The sequence below is a fragment of the Dreissena polymorpha genome, chromosome 12 (assembly GCF_020536995.1).
Source record: "Dreissena polymorpha isolate Duluth1 chromosome 12, UMN_Dpol_1.0, whole genome shotgun sequence".
NCBI classification, from domain to species: Eukaryota; Metazoa; Mollusca; class Bivalvia; order Myida; family Dreissenidae; genus Dreissena; species Dreissena polymorpha.
In genome coordinates this window covers 48,129,982-48,149,536 of record NC_068366.1, presented here as the reverse complement: position 1 = coordinate 48,149,536, position 19,555 = coordinate 48,129,982, and the positions used below count along the sequence as shown (strand labels likewise).

General features: G+C 34.1%; 1 protein-coding gene across 1 annotated transcript in view; it reads right to left on the bottom strand.

Annotated features, from left to right (window-relative positions):
* Nucleotides 1-18,846, bottom strand: part of LOC127854000 (metabotropic glutamate receptor 1-like) — a 24,899-nt gene extending 6,053 nt beyond the window's left edge. The window contains exons 1-7 of the mRNA XM_052388899.1: nucleotides 18,757-18,846; nucleotides 17,426-18,369; nucleotides 3,311-3,560; nucleotides 2,935-3,176; nucleotides 1,877-2,117; nucleotides 771-939; nucleotides 9-132 (exon numbers count right to left, since the gene is read on the bottom strand). Of these exons, the coding sequence (XP_052244859.1) occupies nucleotides 9-132; nucleotides 771-939; nucleotides 1,877-2,117; nucleotides 2,935-3,176; nucleotides 3,311-3,560; nucleotides 17,426-18,083 (1,684 nt within the window). The 5' untranslated portion in view covers nucleotides 18,084-18,369; nucleotides 18,757-18,846. The remainder of the gene's footprint in view (nucleotides 1-8; nucleotides 133-770; nucleotides 940-1,876; nucleotides 2,118-2,934; nucleotides 3,177-3,310; nucleotides 3,561-17,425; nucleotides 18,370-18,756) is intronic.
* Between the last annotated feature and the right edge of the window lie 709 nt (nucleotides 18,847-19,555).

Below are 19,555 nucleotides of genomic sequence, written 5' to 3'. Positions count from 1 at the left end.
TTTGTTACCTGTAAGGTTTTCGTTGGGCCACATGCCCTGGTCACATGGTTTACAGGTCTCGCTGTTGAAGAGAATCTCGTTCTCGAGACAACGCTGACACATCCAACAACAGGGAAGATTCCCGTGAATTTTCTGCTCAAAAATACAACGTTTTGTCAAAAGTATTGAAGCGAAAACTGACTTTGTTTAAAATAATATATCCAGCAATCTAGACTTCGTTCGTTTAAATATTAAATCATATATTCATGCCATATAACTCCACATGTTGACTTTAGTTTGCAGTTAACTTCAAAATAGTGTGTCTATTTGATAATATACTAAAGCTAATTTGCGGATATATGGTGATTAGACGCACATGTATACTATTAGTACGTGTGAAATTAATATATGCAAGCGTTTAATTGTCGATTTATCATATATTCACGCACTGTATGCGTATTTGTTTAATAAAATGGCACTTCGACCTATTCCAAATGTTTATCTTACATATAAAATTAAAGCTGAATGTAAACGGAAATGATCAGCAATATTAATTCAATTATTATTTTTTAACATTTAATACGAAAGTTGGGGACGGCACAATGCAATATTTAAACGCATATGCTACTCAATATGTAAATTACATTAAGTTTACATAGCACTGAATATGAACGTGTGAAGAAAATTGTGAATGTGTAAAATATTATCTTGTATAGGTAAGCATCAATGCAGAACACATTGGATGTCGTGAGAAGAGTATTCAACGTTTGTTGGCCGCAATTAACACTAACCTTGACATGACCTCTGTCGCATTCGTCACTGCACGTGGATTTCATTATCTGTCCGTGGTCCGGCCAATATATGTCCAGTTGTCCACTGTTCCACTTTCCGATCACCTCGTATTTGTACGTTACATTGCCCACCCTGTCAAGACGCTTACTATAGTTCACGATGTAATACCTGTACAAAAGAAAGACACGTTCACAAGAGCTTTTGTAACCAAGCATGCGCCATGACTCTGTCTTTGTCTTTGGTTGTTAATTACATTCGCTTATTTTGAAGTTACTTATACGTGTATATTCAATATTTACACTAGTAAATCATATATAACCAAACATGAAGATGTTAAAAAGCTTAACACATACGCGCCGTTTAAATGCTACAAAAGCTCACGCTGATGCATGGGACCTAATCCGTCCACTTAATGTTAACGGTGTGCTTAAAATGCATGTATAGGGAAACAATCTACAAACGCTAAATTAAGCGCAAAGATAGACCTTGTTGACAACGTAAAAAATGTTAACACATTTGTCACATGCATTGATGCAGAATGATGTAATCGATTTTGTCAATCATCACACTGATATGAGACTCTCTCTAGCAAAACGTGTCTTAAAGTTTGTGCGTAAAGTGTCCGAGATTCCAATTAATCTAGCGTGTATTTTATAATTCATATTCTGACATTTACGTAAGCGAAAATGAGTGCGGAGCTGCCGTCCTTTGTTGGAAAGCCATCCATGTGGTGCAGTTCAATTATGTTTCCTCTATGAACAATGGTTGCTATCTATCACGCAGTCACAAATTACGGAGTTTTTATTATAAATTTGTTTCACAAGTGGCAATTGCAGCACTTTAGCTCATTATTCATAACTGTAATTTTGTTGAGTTTTGTTGACCTTAAAAAAGCCGAAAACGTTTCATTCCATGCTTAACGCAATTAAAAACTAACCCACGTGTCGTCTGTACACTTACACACTCCAGTCAAACCGTAAACTATTAAACACAATGTTCATGGCATTGTCTAATACATTTAATACTCTACCCATATGGCCATCTAATACGGAATAATCAAACAAAGTCGAATTGTTTTCCGTTTGGTTTATCAACTGCTCCATACCTTGGTGGTGGGTCCCCGTTTGCGTCAAAGAATACTTCCTCGCCGTCAAATTGAAAGGAAACGTTGTGGAGATAGTCTAGAAACATACTACCATCAAGTGGCGCCATTTTGCTGCACAGACCCGTGTTTTCCCCGCATAGATGTATGTGCATGTTATGCAGCGCATGCGCCATGGCGTACACTGCCTTGATGACGAAAGCTAGCTTCGCATCTTGAACGACTTCCGTCAGTCGTTCGTCTCCTATTAGGTTTAAGCAAATGACGTACAGTAATTGACACATAATAAGGAATACAATAACACTATGACACGCAACAGAACCTCGTTATTCATTCAACAATACATAAATAACAACCGGATAAACAATAATAAACTTCATAAGCATAGTCTTTTCTCGAATAAAATACCCACTTGTTCATAAGAATTCACGTTTGGGTATGAAAATGCAATAAGAACTGACAATTTGCAAATTCTCAATTCATTTAGTGTTTAACTACTTGAGATGGACTTAAAGGGATCGTCAACCGCGATTTACGAAAAAAGAACAGTTCTAAAATACCGTTGTTTTTTTTACAATTATTAGTTTATATTGATTAAAATATCACGACTGGTACATGACATTACATGAAAAAAAGTTGTAAAGTTTTCATATTTTCAGTATATTCGGCAATAAATTATACTGGGTACAGGTACCAAGTAACTACCAGTTAACTATAAATAACGCAAGTAGATTGATCACCATCGTCACGTGGTAAACTCAGCATTGCAAATTGTGATTGCGTAGTGAATTGAATATATTTTATATATAAAATGATCAATCTACTTGCGTTATTTATAGTTTGTATATCTTTTGTCACCTATTTTTGCGATGTACTTTCGATTTCACATCGCGAAATTTTATTACCGAATATCCTGAAAATATGAACTTTTTTCAAGTAATGTAATATACCAGTCGTGATATTTTAATCAATATAAACTAATAATTGTAAAGAAGTATTTTAGAACTTTTCTTTTTTCGTCAATCGCGGTTGACGGTCCCTTTAAGAAAACGATAAGTTACCGGTGCAATTGATAAATTTGGAAGTGTCTTGGTGCTCCTGTGCTAAAGATGTCAGTCGGCAGTCAAACTTCCATTGCCAGTACTCCGCAAACCAGGGGTTGCGGCTGTTACTTTCCGGTCGCAGGGACTGCATGTATGAATCGAAGTTAGCCACAATGTTTGATCGTAACTTCATGGTTATTGACCCCATGGCAACCTCTTCTATGCCCGCAACAACGTCGGGACGATCAGCCCAACCGTCGCTATAAAAATATACCAGCGATTACCTTAACAGCAACGTAGTAATAAACAAAAATGCTCAGTAATAAAATCGCAATTTTACATAAGAATAAAGTATACATCATTCAAGGTTGACAAAAAAACAACAACACAATACCTGGCGACGATCTGGAACTTTCCCATGGCTTTGGGTTCCTTCTTCATGGCCATCATCAGCAGTCTGGCAGTGCGACCTTCACAGAAGCAGACGATGACGCGCGCACGTTCCCGCTTCAGTAGCGTGTTAATGATGCTGTCGTAAGCTGCCTCTTCATCAACGGAAGGGGCGGCTAACGACTCTGCTATGCAAACTCCTTTGGTTTTTGCCAGGTTTTTGAACACCTCGATGCCGCGTTCTCCGTAATTACCTGAATAAAGTCCCGCGAACAGTTACGTGTATCTTTTAATTAAAATTTCTTCTTCTACAACTTAAGTAGTATAATATGATAGAACATCATCTACAAATCATAATAAATAATATGCTTGATGTTTGCCTAACCAAATGAAATTGACGTCAATCACAGAACATAAACGCTTGTTTCTACAAAAGATATCAACTGCATACGCACGAAACATCTTCGTTTCGGAATGACTCTTCACGGATTGTGCTTACAACTGATGTATGTCTATAGAAGTCACTATGAATAGCAGCATTATTTTGATTTAATCACAGTTGGTTTGCTATCGTGAGATTAAAAGGAAGGAATGGAACCTTCAAATTAGCTATTCAAAATTCAAGAACGAAGATTGGATGAATGTTACAAATTTATAAAGGGGCACAATACAAAGGATATTCTTTAAACGTCATATACTAGTAAATTATGTGTCTGCATGTAATACTTCGTTATATTTTTAAGCGGAAATAGCTGTTTAAATATATACGCAAATTATAATATTCATAAATATAATATTAAATCACATAACATTCGAATGCCTTCATGTCTGTTCGTTTTAATTGATGAGCTGTCGAGACATGTTGCTTTAAATTTAATAATAAGTAATTGCAATAATTACACGATTAACATGAATATCAGTCTAAGCGATATGTGCATCAGCATGGATATTAGTATTGAAACAAAATATAATCACAATAACATTTTAAGAACTAGAACGCATTTCTGCCGGCGAATGTTAAACGATGGTAATTGTTTTTCAAATGTTTTATCATGTATAAGTGCTAATTTTGGTAATCACATTGTTTGTATCCAGAGTTCGAGTTATGTCTTCAAGTTATACGCAGCAAACATGTATATATTTAAAATGTACTTAATATGAGGGACATCGATGAATAAAGTACATAAAACAGATAACGTGAATCTTCAAATAGTTTTATTTTATACACCGGATCGTCTAACGACATTGTGGGTTGGATTCACTTTATTATATCTGTGCATTGACTTGGTTGAAATGAAAATACGTGTTAAAATAGTTATTGAGTTCCATTGACCTTTAAAATATTCTAAATTTCTTATACCAAGCACTTTAAACCCAAATGTAATTGTTTCCATCCGTTGGGTTACGAACATCAGCTGTAAACATGAAACTCTTATGCAAGATGAATGCGTCTATTGTACTGAAAACTATTAGTTCTTTGAAAAACAAATTCATAAAAGCTTTGCTATCAAATGAACAAACTGTACCCTAATGTTCAAGTTAAAAATTAATTATTGAGAACACAAGGTATTGGAAACATAAATAAAACGGTTCAAGTTAAATCGGTTGAAAATCCATATGTGGCCACAGGCTTTGTTTTATGTGTCTGACAAAAGACTTGAACGAATAAACCCGTGCAATGTCAATAACATAGCTCGTGACATTTGCCAGCAGCAACGATGTTTGTGTGTTCGAAATGTGAAATGTGTGAACCTCGAAAATTGTCAACGATAAGAGAGATTTCCCCCGAGGATAACGGTTTAATATCCATGTCTAGTACAGAAACGGTAGATATAAAAAGTGTTTTTCCTAGGTACTTCGAACAGAGTTTCCCATTAAATATATATATTATATCCATTATATATATGGATGCAATATCATTGTTATTTAAACGCGTAGGTATACATGTACACCCATATTGCATGTTCCTGCCTTTTGAAATAAACATGTTGGACTCTTATAAATATCTATTGTATTTTGCATATATCGGTAGTTAATAATGGCCCGTGTATTCCACAGTCAAAGATTTAAATTTTGAAAACGTTTAGAGTAACAATTGTACAATGCGGGAAACTAATCCAGATTCAATTATCGTTATCATTTCATATACTCTTACATTGAAAAAGAGAGAGAGATTAACGAATATTCGTGAAAAATACATACATATATTTTCTGAAAATAAAGCGTTAACCATGCAATTACTGAACCAGTATGGTTTTATAAATATGGACTATTTTTTAACAAAAAAAATGTTTAGTATATTCGTGACTTAAAAGAAGCGACTTGTTTAAAATAATAATTCACATTCCTATTATAAATTATCATTGAATGAATACTATTTGAACATCGAAATATTGTATTCGTTTATTTGTAAGCACATTTATAAAAAGTAATTATGTTTCAAGAAATTTGAAGCTACCTTTCATTACTGTTTGGCAATGCATATTTATAAATATAGACAGTTTTTCAACAACAAAATTATGATATAGTGACTAAAAAGTAGGGACTTGGTTGAAATTATTGCAAACATGATTTGCCCGCACGGTGTGTATTTGTGTCATAACAAAGACTGAAGTCCATATAATACGCGCACTTTGACAATATTGTCAAAATGATATATAACATAACATTTTGTTTGAGCATTATAATGTTCGAATGCGTTTCAAGAGTATTGTTCATTAAAATACGGAATTCATTGCTGAATAATAGAAAAGGTCTACTCATGTATAATACATCTAATAACATTTCCTTTGTCCTTTTAAGCGTCCAAACCCATAGGTATCCGATTCATAATTAAATCAACGCACTATCTAGAAAAAAGATATATGACATGTCCCATAAATTGATATCACAACTAAATGCTTCACCAACATTAGATTTGACAGAGCAATATAGCTATGGCTAGTTTCAGATATATGATCAAGATGAAGGTTATATGTCCGAATTGTCATATCAATCAAATTTGATCAATTAGATGCGTCCGACAAAAGGCTAAACCGTAGCCAAATAAAGTAGTAAAACATAAACTCGGTATCATGTTAATTTTTTTATCAAAGTATATACAAGAATTGAACTAGTTTTTTCCCACTTTGAACAAACGGCTAGATGTTATCTTCCGAAGCGCTATTTTTTCGCTTTATTCTTATACGCGAATATTATTTTAGCGACTATTATCAAGTGTAGAAAACGTGGTGGAAAATTTAACAAAAAATACCAAATCCGTGTTAATACCAAATACCCTTAAGAAAACCAAAACATTGTTAAAGACACATTATATAAAACTTTTATCGTGTTCTGGTATATAGTTATACAGCTAAAATGTACATTATGTAAGAAATAAGAAAGGCCTATGCTATATGCAATCGTGGATATAACGACAGTTTCGACATTTAGCGCTTTTTTCCCAAATACTTGACAACCCAATGCCATTCTATATCCCTAGCACGCTTCCATTATGTTGACAGTTAAACAGCACAGGCCATGCTTTATATAAAACATGTTTAGCACTTCTCCCACGTTGCTGTCTAACACAAAGACAAGCCAGAAGCGCCCTTTAAGATATCTCAACAACAACGCCATGCGGCCACATCGCATAGCTCGCGTCCAAAGTGATGTATGTGCTCGCGGCCACACCGCATAGCTCGCGTCCAAAGTGATGTATGTGCTCGCGGCCACACCGCATAGCTCGCGTCCAAAGTGATGTTTGTGCTCGCGGCCACACCGCATAGCTCGCGTCCAAAGTGATGTATGTGCTCGGTAAGTTTTTCTTGAAAAGTGTGTGCAGTTCATATGCATGTGCGAAATTAATCTTTGTGCAATTAGGATGAAGAAGGACGTGGATAACGGTTAGTATGTTTTTCAGTTGATTGTCCTAAAACGCAGGTCATATTATTGTCTCCATAACGTAGTTTTGTAGTATTTGAAACTCTGTAAGTATATCAACACAAGAAATTACAAAAGCATTTGAACTGTATTATGCGACTCATTTGTTGTTGTTTTTTCTGAACAAAATTATCCATTAAAGTGCAGTTCTACAGTGGTATTTAATCATAAACCGTTGGCAATCTGTATCCTGAAGATTAAATTATCGTCATGAAGAACAGGGCAGATGCTATTCTTATAATTACATTTCCATAGCACAATGACAAATGTCCTGTGGTCCCAAAGGGAATACAAGTACATCGTGAACAAATGCGTAGGCTTGCCGACCGAAACTTTTGGATAATTCTTAGTGTATGATGAGTATTTATAAGGTAATCTAAGCGAAAATTTACTCACCAAGTTTAATTAAGATTTGGCACACAAAATGTCCTCTATAGTGTTATTTGATCCAATGACCTATTGTTACCTACATCTGACGCAATTATGAATTCGGTTAAGATATTATAAGTATTAAGTTTTGATTAAGTTTAATCAGAATGTGGCAATATATATATATATATATATATATATATATATATATATATATATATATATATATATATATATTATATGTATATAGACTCTAGAGTATTCCCTAGGCACATTTTTACGACGCACGACGGACAAAAGGCGACACGAAATGCTCGATATGAGCACTGTGTACACAGGTAAGTTAACACAACATAATTTCTTTATGCATCGTAAATGAACCTTTTGTACGCGTGTATGAAGTTTACTCACCAAACTGTACATCAACGTGTCAACCAACTGCACGCTTTAATAGCAGCACGCGTGTATGTGAGAGGTATGTTTTGATTATAATTACAAAAATCATTTGGAAAGAGCATGCCGTATAATTTGCTTGCAATCAATAATATTAATCTAACAATGAGATGAAGCATCATTGTTTACAGGTTTACATAAATGTTTATGATATGCGCAAGTTTGAAAACAATGTCTTGCACATAGTAACATGAAACAAGACGTAGAGTCAAGCAACAAACTGCGAACATCTGATTTTGACATGAGTATGAGAACGATAGCTCTGCAATAACCGTTACCGGGGTTGGTTGCGAGTTAGATGTATGTTTTTAGTTATTTGTTGTGGATTGTCTAGTTCCTATGGACACAAAAAATATTACATAAGTTTCCATAGTGGTATTATGAATCAATACATACATAAACGTCATAACGGCCAGGTCATGGCTAAAAGTTAAACAGCAATTCATAACTATCGCCTCCTAAGGCCATCTTTACGTCTTAGCATTATATTGACTTCTTTTACTACAAACATACGTTTAGCTTGTAATAGTATGTATTTTAAATATTCTAGACAAGTCAGTTGCTAAAACGGAAAACTACGCATTAAATTTTCAAAATGATCCACTTTGAGACAATTGATCAATGTGTGTAAATGAATACAATGCAATCTGAAAACTCAATTACCAGCTCTATTACAAATATATAATCTAATACTCCGTGAAATTGAGTAATCGCATTAAAGCAAATCAACTGAAGTCCATGAAACGGGATTAATGCAATACGGTGTGAAGTAACTGACGCTATACTAATTAACGTATACAATTGTTATTTGTGATTCATAATTTATCGTTTTGTAATTCGATTAAATGAATAAGATAATACTTGTTGGATATTATGTTTATTAAGACACAGAATTATCACGACTAGGTATAAAAGTTTCTTTAAAATATGAACAAATGTATATCATCCTTTATTACACTACACAGTCCACGTACTGTCTAGAACGTTTTAATACTTGTATTCTGAACTAAAGAGAGCATGCAATCAATTTCCATGAGTATTTGATGGGATACCCAAATCCAGACAATGTCAATTTTGCGGGCAGAAAAATTCCCTGACGCGATTATCTGTCAATATAATTACCTACATTATTGTAGATTTATCGGTTTTGTTCTTCCTAAATACGTTGTATTATGCATCAATGCGTACTAAATCTGTATTTGTCACCAGTAACACGTCAAAGTTGATCGACTTACCAATAAATTCAAGATCGAGAGAAATGTATGAATACGTTTTAACAGTCATTGGAAAATGAAGTGAACGGTTAATATATTTTAAGAAAATATATAAGCTTGCGGATTTTATATAAAGATCCAGTCGAAAAAGAATTTGCCTTGTCTGTTGTTAATGCAGCTGGTTTTATTTTGAGAATTTCATACGCGTTTTGGCTTTACGCAACCAAAACTAATACTGATAAACATTTGTAATGTATGTGAATGAGGCTGTACAATGAATACCATGCAATATATTTCAAATCAATTTGCTAAGGCAAGGGACTAATTTCTGTATTATAAACCTCGCTTAATGTGTATGTCAACCATAACCATAGTTTTGACTATACATGCAATTATTTAATCTTAGTTCCTCCTCAATAAAACCATTTCAAAGTAATTAAGCACTGCACGAGGGAAGTGGCTAATTAGTAAAAAGACACACTTTTCGAAGACAGTTTTCTCTCGAAGTTTCGCAAAAATAAATGTGCACTCAGATTTGACTACTGTATTGGCATTTCTATTTTAGAAAGACGAGTTATGAGCAACCTTTGACACCAATTGACGTCAATGAAGCAAACCTAAATTACTAGTTAGTTTAAAAGATGGCGTTGTCTTATAACGATACAGTGATTGGGCATTGTCTTGAATAATACTAGCCTCTTTTTGTGTCGGTCAACGGATACTGCTCTCATAAAAATTACTATTATAAATAGAACAGTCATTACCCCGCTTGTGCTTTAAGTTTAATTAATTTTTTTTTAGAAACATCAAAGCACATAGGCGTGGGTCGCGATAAATCTGAAAACACTTAGTAAAAAATTAGAATGGATATAATTTTCATCCTGAAATAATACTGCAGATTTTTCACCCAACATGGAATGTCATTTACATATCTGAGGTAGCGAACTTCGCGTATTAACAAACATGGTAGTAAGGGTTTAATTATAATAAAGGTTGTTAAAAAAATATTTATCAAGTTCGAAAGATTCTTGTTCGTGTTTTTGTAACATACGGGCGCTGGTTTGGCTAACACAAGACATTCATGGCAATGTGAATCATAATCTAGATGCGCCGGGTTTATATTCTGCGTTACTTTTTTTCTTCCGAAGAGCATTGCCGTTAAAGCTTATGTATGGATCATACCATACCATAAAGTACGTAACTTCATAGAGCAAGTCACGGTATAAAGCACGTAACGTCATAGTACAAGGAATACCATAAAGAACAAAAAGTGTACACATAAAATCTAAAAGGACAAGCACTGTATTCAACGTTAAGATTAGAATACAGTAAGATTTATAAATGTAAATCAACATAAATCGATATTCATATCGTCATTAACTAAAGCAGGAAGGGCAAAGATTACATAGTATCGCGATACCAACGTCATTTCGTACATCAATGGCGGCTCCTGCGAACATAACAACGAAAACAATCAACATCAACACATTATTATAAGAAATCCTTAATAGTGAAGAACAAAATAAAATTTTGAAGAAACAAATGTCATAAATGCAAAATAAAATGTCTATTTTATATTTAAAAAAAATGAAAATTACACTCCTGACGTAAACAATGTTAAAAATATCGGGTCATTAATGGACAATCATCAAACAAAGCCATGAACCATTAGTAACGTTTTTATTAGAGTACTTGGGAAATACTTTTATTGCTAACATAGAGTCTAAAATAAGCTGTTTAATTCTAAAACTTAAGTGGCCCAGCGGTTGTCATTTGATTTTGCTTACACGGTTCATATCCAATATCTATCATTTGTTCTTGATTCTTTCATAAACACACACGATTGACTTACAGAAAGTATACTGCCGTATTACCGCCTATATGTCCATTTAAAATAACACAAACATTATATTCAGACTGAAAATGCTTTATAAAAGTCGTATGCTCAATGCATTAACAAAACATGAACAAAATGGTTAAGGTCCACTATGTACACTGCTGAATGGTTGTAATACTTACGAAATTAGTTTACACTACATATGTATGTGGATATGAGGTAACTGACTTTACAACGGCGTGTGCAAACTTACTTACAAACAACAAAGTAAATCAATGATAAGTTATTATGCAAGTTTTTTCTAGTTTAACCAATATAAAACGCACACAATAAATAAATACAAAATATGAACACACATAAAATATGGTGTGCTGAGATTCGTGCCGCTGTAGATCTATAATAGATATATCTAGAAAGACTTTGAAATTATGCAAGTTCGTATCCTTCGTTTGTGTTACCGATGCATCGATAGAATTGTACACGGTTCACTTAAAACAAATATGTTTGGTGAAATTGTGTTATAGCTCACTGTATTTCTGAAAAAAATGCATGTATCATTTTGCGTGTTGTATATGCAATCTTTTACTGTCATTCTATGTATGGGACTGTACCAGTACAATTAATCAATGGAACAGCCATAACTGACGATTGAAGGCGACACGATATGAGAATAATTACTTTCTTTTTATTATGAAACATTAAAAGACAAATTATAGTTAGTATTGGATTATTTCTAAAATATTTAATGAAGTTAAAAAAAAAACTGACCCAGTGAGAATCTTTCTTATATAAGCTAATCCTAAGATAGTTTATGAGCATCGACCGTTTTAAATGCATCTAATTGATATTTTGGTAAAATAGGACTGTTAACAACGCAGAAAACGTAAAGCATAAGCAAATACTGGCGTATACTAAAGTGTGAAAAAGCTCGGAATACTGAAACAAATTAAACACATTACAAAAACGGTACACGAAAAGCAAATAAGGAAGGGTTTTTCGGAATGCCTAAACTCTCGCTTAGCCCAGAAAAATCACAAAACATGTACTGAACTAATGTTGCCATTAACGCACTGTGATTCAAATTAAACATTAATTAAAGAGAACATAGATACAATTGAAGCAAATTCTGAGTTCTTTATATCAACCTATGTTTAAACGTTTAACCCGTTGATTATATATTCAGAAAATAAATGACACAATTGTTGTATCATTATAATGCATGGAATTGTTGCCTCGTGAATAAATTGAGAAACGGTGACGAATGCACTAAAACAGAACTTCCAGTCGAGCTGTCATGAAGTCATCTAACCGTCTCTACGAGATTGCATTGACATAAATGCTAAGAATTGTGGCAAGCAAACTATAAACAATCAAACCATTTAAGGTCGATCAGTGTGAAAAGTTGATGCTCTTATTTAATAAAGAACATGCATCTAGAAGAAGTGTGAAGAAATTATGTCATAAACGTTCATCTGTAGGATTACATATCATATAATTATGATGTATAGATATAAAACTCAATAGACGTGTACATTGTATTGCATTATAAATACACTTAGATAAGGGCATAAATGAATGGTGTTCTATCTGAAATTGTAACTTATTACTATGTATCTATATTTATTACATATATATACAAACGCACTGTGACGCATATTGACGTCAATGAAAATCGCACAGACGCCTCTGCAAATAATGCATATGTATTAGTGGCACAATGAAGCCAGCGTGAAACATTCGCTCTTTAGTAGTGAATCCTAGTCCGCCTTAGAAATAGTTCCCTTTGTAAAGCCCTGTAAGACATCTAATGATACTGCAGCAAGCATTGAACTTTTGTGTCCACAGATCTCTACCTGAACGTTACGGCTTTCGTCCTCTTTGGAACGTGATGAGAAATTAGCAAAAAGACGACTGCTAGTCTAGGCTTGCATGTACATTGTATATTAGTTTGCACTACCCTGGCTTATTTGATTAGGAAAATGGATTTTATAATACCTAGCGTAACTGCGTTTGCATATTGGTTTTGAATATATCACATAAATATAGCTCACATTTGTGCGCATGCGAAGTAAACAAATATGCCTCCTTATACCGATGAATGCCATAAGATTCATATAAGCCCAAAGGCGGTGTATCATCACGCGATTCAAGTTGTATTAATTCAAAATTTCATACGCAGAGTTTAACTGTCACACAACATTCTTCGGTACATACGTAAGTAAAGTAAAAATTATTATTATGCAATGTGGCCCGTAATCTTAGAATCTAAGAATTATTATGTATTTTCTTGATGTGAAGCACATATGTAATATTTACACAATAATCTTACTTCATTACCAGAACATAGATTGACCTACAATACGCGCGTCAACTTGTTATGTTAATATCACTAAAGTTCTGTACTGCAAAAAGAAGAAGCACATGTATTAACCTGTTGGTGCGTTTCATAACGATGAATTATGTATTGCCTCGCACAATCTATTTAACGGAACATGTTTACAGTTTGGTAAACTGAAAAATTGAAAAAAAAATGGTTTCAGATTTGCAATTTTTCGTTGTAGTTATGTTAGTTCAGAGGAAACAATAAAAACTGAGCATGTACCATGTTCTAAATATCCATTACATCCATATTTGACGATTTAAAAACCTGAAAATTATAAAGCGTTACGAACGATTTAATTATTTTGAGAGTTCTGTTGTTATCGTATTATTTTGTGACGCTACCAGGATTGAAAGTAAAAATTCCACAATTTGTTTATCAGCACCGATAGCCGAGTGGTTAAGTGTTAGACTATACTCTTGCACAATTCAAAACGTTCAAATTTCTGTGGGCAAGTCCTTTAATAATGTTTCTTCCAAAGGCAGAACTGTCAATTAGCTTGATCATAAAACTATTGTTTTGAAAATGTACATATCAGCATCGGCAATGGATTGAATGGAAAGTGAACGGTTCAGCGGACGACCAGGATAACAACCGATGAGACCTGGGTAATTAGATGTTTTGCACGGCTTCACAATTTATTCTACGCCCGGAATAAATCGGTGACTTCGAGCTAATAATGAGTCTTTGAACGATGTGTTTGTGCATCGTATCGACCAAATGATAATCATACAATGCAATCGCATATATATATAGGTGGTGTAACAAATTCACTTTAACAATTCAATTTGGTAAGACTATTACGATTTTTTTGTATTCAATCACTTCATTATTCCTCAATATCATATGTAAATTTAAAACAAACTGAGACTCTTATATGTTCGATAAAAAATGAATGCCACATTATGTATGGCATACATTGCAATTCATTAGTATGCCCTTCCTCATCGTGTTCAAAATTAAGCGCTATGACATAATGTGTGTTATTTGCTTTTAACTTAATTTGAAAGAAGATCCTTTCAAAAAAACAACATTTTTTTAAACTGTATGATTTCATCGGAAGGAAATTATCTGTATGTGTTTAAGTTAAACGATATAACAGTCTAATACAAATTATCCGGTATTAAAATAAGTGATACGAATATAATAAATATAATAACAATAAATTAAATAGTGTTCTAAGAAACATGTGTTAATTTCTGTAGTAACGACATGCAATCCTTTTTTGGACAACGTACTCACTTATCCACGTGCTCATAAACAATACAGTTTTTTTATCATTTGAGTTCACACTATACTATTGTGCTTGTTGTTAAATTATTATCCTCACATATTTTCCTTGTTTATGTGATAATTGTTTAACCAAGTCTTTTATACTTCGTTACTTTATCATTTTTCCTTTACGACACATTCCCAGAATACATCACACTTAGTACCGGTTATACATAATCACTCTTTTAATAATTTCGATCTCTCTCAGACGTAATGCCATTTGCACCTCTTCTAAACTTGTAACCACTTGTACCGCTTTCGCACTTAAAGACCACTTATACCTCGCTCACACTTAATACCACTTATACCTCTCTCTCACTTAATACCACTTAAACCTCTCTCACACTTAATACCACTCATACCTTTCTCACACTTATTACCACTTGTACATCTCTTTTACACACGCGCATACACATTCAAAACATTGAGTTGTTAGTTGTAAACAGTTAAGCGCTTAACAATATTTTAAAGTTTATGTTCCTATCTCGCATGACGTGTTCCATTGAAAGTGTGCATGCCAGCATAAGCAATTCATAAAATGTCAAAGGTAGTACGGGTTTCAATGCAAACGAGGATGTATTAACAGATAATACCCCACATCGAAGTAGTATGCAAGTTGTTCCGAAAAGTATGCTTTCCAACAATGTCCCTTTGTATTACTGATGGCATGAAATGGACAGTTGTCAGTTACTATTTAATTTTAGCTTATTGAATGTTGGCATTACATTTTAGATCCACACTGAGGAACCATTAGACCTTTTACAATTACATTATTTTCAAACATTTGAGAAACACATATGATGCCAAAAAATACCAAGCCCAAGTGATTAACTCCAGTGCCTTAGATTATAGACAAGAGATAACCCATGTCTGATGATCTTTATCAGTTATACAAATATCTTCCGTAGAATGGTATACATATAGTGTCCTTAGGGTTTATACATATAGTGTCAGCAGGGTGGTATACATACATTGTCCGTAAAATGTTACACAAATAGTGTCCCTAGTTTGTTAAAAAATGTATATTGTCATTTATGTTCATATGTACATATATTGCCCTTATACAGATATTTTCCATAAGATGGTATAAAGATCTTGTATGCACGTTGTTGAACAGATATCGTCCGTATGATGTTATACAAATATTGTCAGTAGGGTGTTATACAGACTTTGTCCGTACGATGTTATATCGATACTGTCCATAGAATGATATTCAGATATTTCCATATGAGGCGTTCAAACGTTATTCGAAATTGTTTAGAAATAAGATTGCTGTGAAAGTCGTCTTTTCTAAAGTTTTCTGAACTGATAATGTACGTATTCGTCAGATTGCTAGTAAATTGTGTACTATTTTGTATTTTACCGTATCTTATCATAAAATGTTTATAAACTATGTTTTACAATCATAACATGGCATGTAATTGAATTCACAAACGCAAATGTCACAGTTAGATCAAATAAATGAGTTTAAACCAATAAGACCACATACTTCGCACATACGTGTATACTTATTGATTCTTAGCAGTTAATTTATATAGAAATGTTCAATAGGATCTGGGATTGTAGATTGTGAATCAAAACGTCTATTGACATATACGCACTTTCGACGTCAGCTTTTCAAAAATAAGAGTTGGTGGCAAACAATCTATGTTTATACCAACGAAGCACGACTTTCCACATATGATGATAATGACTTCACAACAGTAGGTGTGTTATACGCAAATAGTCAGAGATAGACATGGAATCCTGATTACAAGCGTGACCAATTATACACTTAGTGGTAAAATGTGTGTAAGGAACTGAGAAGTTACATTGTAAAAACTGCTTTATTTGGTGATAATTATGCTTGTTTTTCTTGTATGCTTATAATAATATATTATGAAACTATAAAAATACCATGTTTAAAACAAGTAAAACGGGTAATCCCCACAATTGTATCTAAATGAGTAAACACACACACAAACTAAAACCGACTATTAGTTCCTTAACTTACAATAACTCGTTTAAAGATGTATCCGGTAGAGAGAAAGAAATGCATCAGGAAATAAATAAGAATGGGAAACGTTTGTCATCATGAATATAAGTATTTTACACATATTTGCCGGAAATGTAAATGTTACAGTACATGAATGTTGCATCTTGTTTCTTGCAAGATCGGATTGAAAAGTATTATTTATAATCACAATTAAACTTATACTTTCTTTAATATGATTTTAAAATATGCTAAAAAAGTAATCCACCAAAATAGTACTGCGTTTACTACGACTGCTGCTGTTTTGATGCTTAAGTTGACTACTAAAACCAATACCACTACGAGTACCATTAATATAAGTATTGGTGTTATTAGAAGTAGTAGTAGTATTAGTAAGTAATACTATATGTGGTATGTGTAATTGCGGGGTAATCAGAAAACGAGATTAGATACATTTATAGCGAAGGAATCATAAAGAGATAATCGAAAACGAATAACAGAAAATACGAAGACGAATTTAACATAAAACTGAGAAGAATAAGTAGAGGATAAACAAGCAAAATAAAACAGAAGAATTGCGAAGGAGTAGAAATCAAAAACAAAAATAAGAACAAGGATGAAATCATGAGAATCAGAGAAGAAAAAGAAGAAGATGATGAAGAAATAGCAGAATAAGAAGATAAAGAATCTTTGCTACTCACCTGCTGAGTGCACGGTGTGTATGAATGTCCAGTTGTATCTAAGGACGACATCCAGCATCGCCTGAGCCTGGTACGTGTCCGAGGGCACGACGCGTAGGAAGTACTTATACAGGTTCTTGTTGCTCAGGTCATTACTGGTGGCCGAGTAGCCGATCTGTGGAATGTGGAATATCTGCAGCATGTTCTGGATATGAATCGTGTTCTGACTGGAGCCAGGTCCAATCAGTCCCGCTATAGGCTTGTCCTTCCATTTTGGTCCGCATGTCGCTAGGCTGTGATTACCCCTTCCGGCGTCATCGCTGGTTATTGAGTTCTTGATGAAGTCTATGCTTTCCTCGAGGGCTATCGGCGAGTACCAGCAGGAATCCCGGACGTCCCAGCCTAACGTCACGTTGGGGAGTATGTGAGGGTCGTTGTTGATATCGTTGAGAGTCCGAAAGAATATCTCTGTACGGTGAATGCCGTACTGCTCCCAGATTTCACCGCACGACCGCGTGTAGCGGCTTGTGTCGTGCGGCGACTGGTGGACCGGAAACAAGGCTCCAAGGATAATGTCGCCGTCCTGCCGGGCAGACAATCGCTCCGAAGAACTGGCCGTTAATCCAACAATTACAACTATTGCGATGAAGACACGCTCCGAGTGGAAAGGTGGAGGCATTTTCGGATATTTTCATTGTATTCCACACATATGTATGTTGATGATATATTGATCTTTAAATGTATTCTTATTTTGTTTTTAGCTAGTGTGTGATATTTTTCCTGATAGTGCAGAAATGTAAATCCACACAATGAAGATAAGTCTAAAATTCCACGAAAATTTCATTACTTCCAAACATATTTATATATTAGTATGATTTAGTTAAATGTGTATATCTCCATATGATTGTTATAAATACTCCGTATAAACTGTTGCCGGATGTCACTGCATTACCTATCTCAATACACTGAAACGGAGAGAGGAAAGTAGTAAACGAGTTAAACTTAGGAAATATTGGATGTTTTGATACATAAACCTTAAAATAACAAGCGCAGCAAAGCATGTAAACAGCTTCAAACCGCGCATTAACAAAGAGATTATCCAAATTGTGTAATTTTAGCATCCTAAGCAGATATAATAAAAACATATAATTTACGTTGGATTAACTACGTGTACTTTAAAAATGTATCTTATTCCTTTGCATTAGTTCACGTGATGTACAAGTGTGCTACTTAAAACAGTGTAACAAATTATAGTCAATATATTGAATGCGTTTCAGGTGAAGAGAAACGGTAGACGACACTAACACCGTACGATAAACAAAATACAGAATTATAATCAAATGAATGTGTACATGACAATTCCAAGAACATTTCCATGAACATAATATTTCGGAATGTTTTATAAAACACAACTTAACGGCACACAACATGCAAAGTCAATGGAAAGCAAAAATGAAAAAAAAACTTGCAAAAGGTTGCAAGAAAATGTACAAATGGCAGAAAGGATGCGAACCAATTAGTTATGACTAAGATCGCTTTCCTCTTAATCGCAAGTATGTGTTAAGTGCTCTTAGTGTGCACATGCATTGTATATCCTTCACGCACATAGAAATACCGCGTTAATTATTAATTTACTTCCCCATCTCTCTACGAGTTGCAACTTCAAATCCTAACCCCTCCCCGGCCGCCCAGCTAATAAATGCTTCATTTTGTAACTGATGAACTTGTGTAATCACATTGTTTTCCATCACGGGTCAGAAGATCATGGTCCTCTCTGGGATATGTCGTTTTCTCTTGAACCTTGCATTATTCACTGTAACCCATGGAACAGCCGTTCTAGTAATGATTGACATATGTTAGAATATCTCAGTGCGAATTATGCAAACCGCAATAACATGCGAATTAATATATGAACGATACGTCGAAAGGTTCCATATTATAATGATGTTTTCGTTGAAATACCATGACATGCGGTCTGAATAAAATATTACTTGCAAAACAATAAGTACGGCATCTTTTAGGTAGTTATCCGGGCAAGCAGGAACTTCTGAAATCTGGAATTCTGAACTGTCTTTTGTCTGATTTTAAAAGTTTAACTCACAAAATTCTTAAGTATTGTCAGTGCGAGTCATTGTTTTGATTCAATTTCAA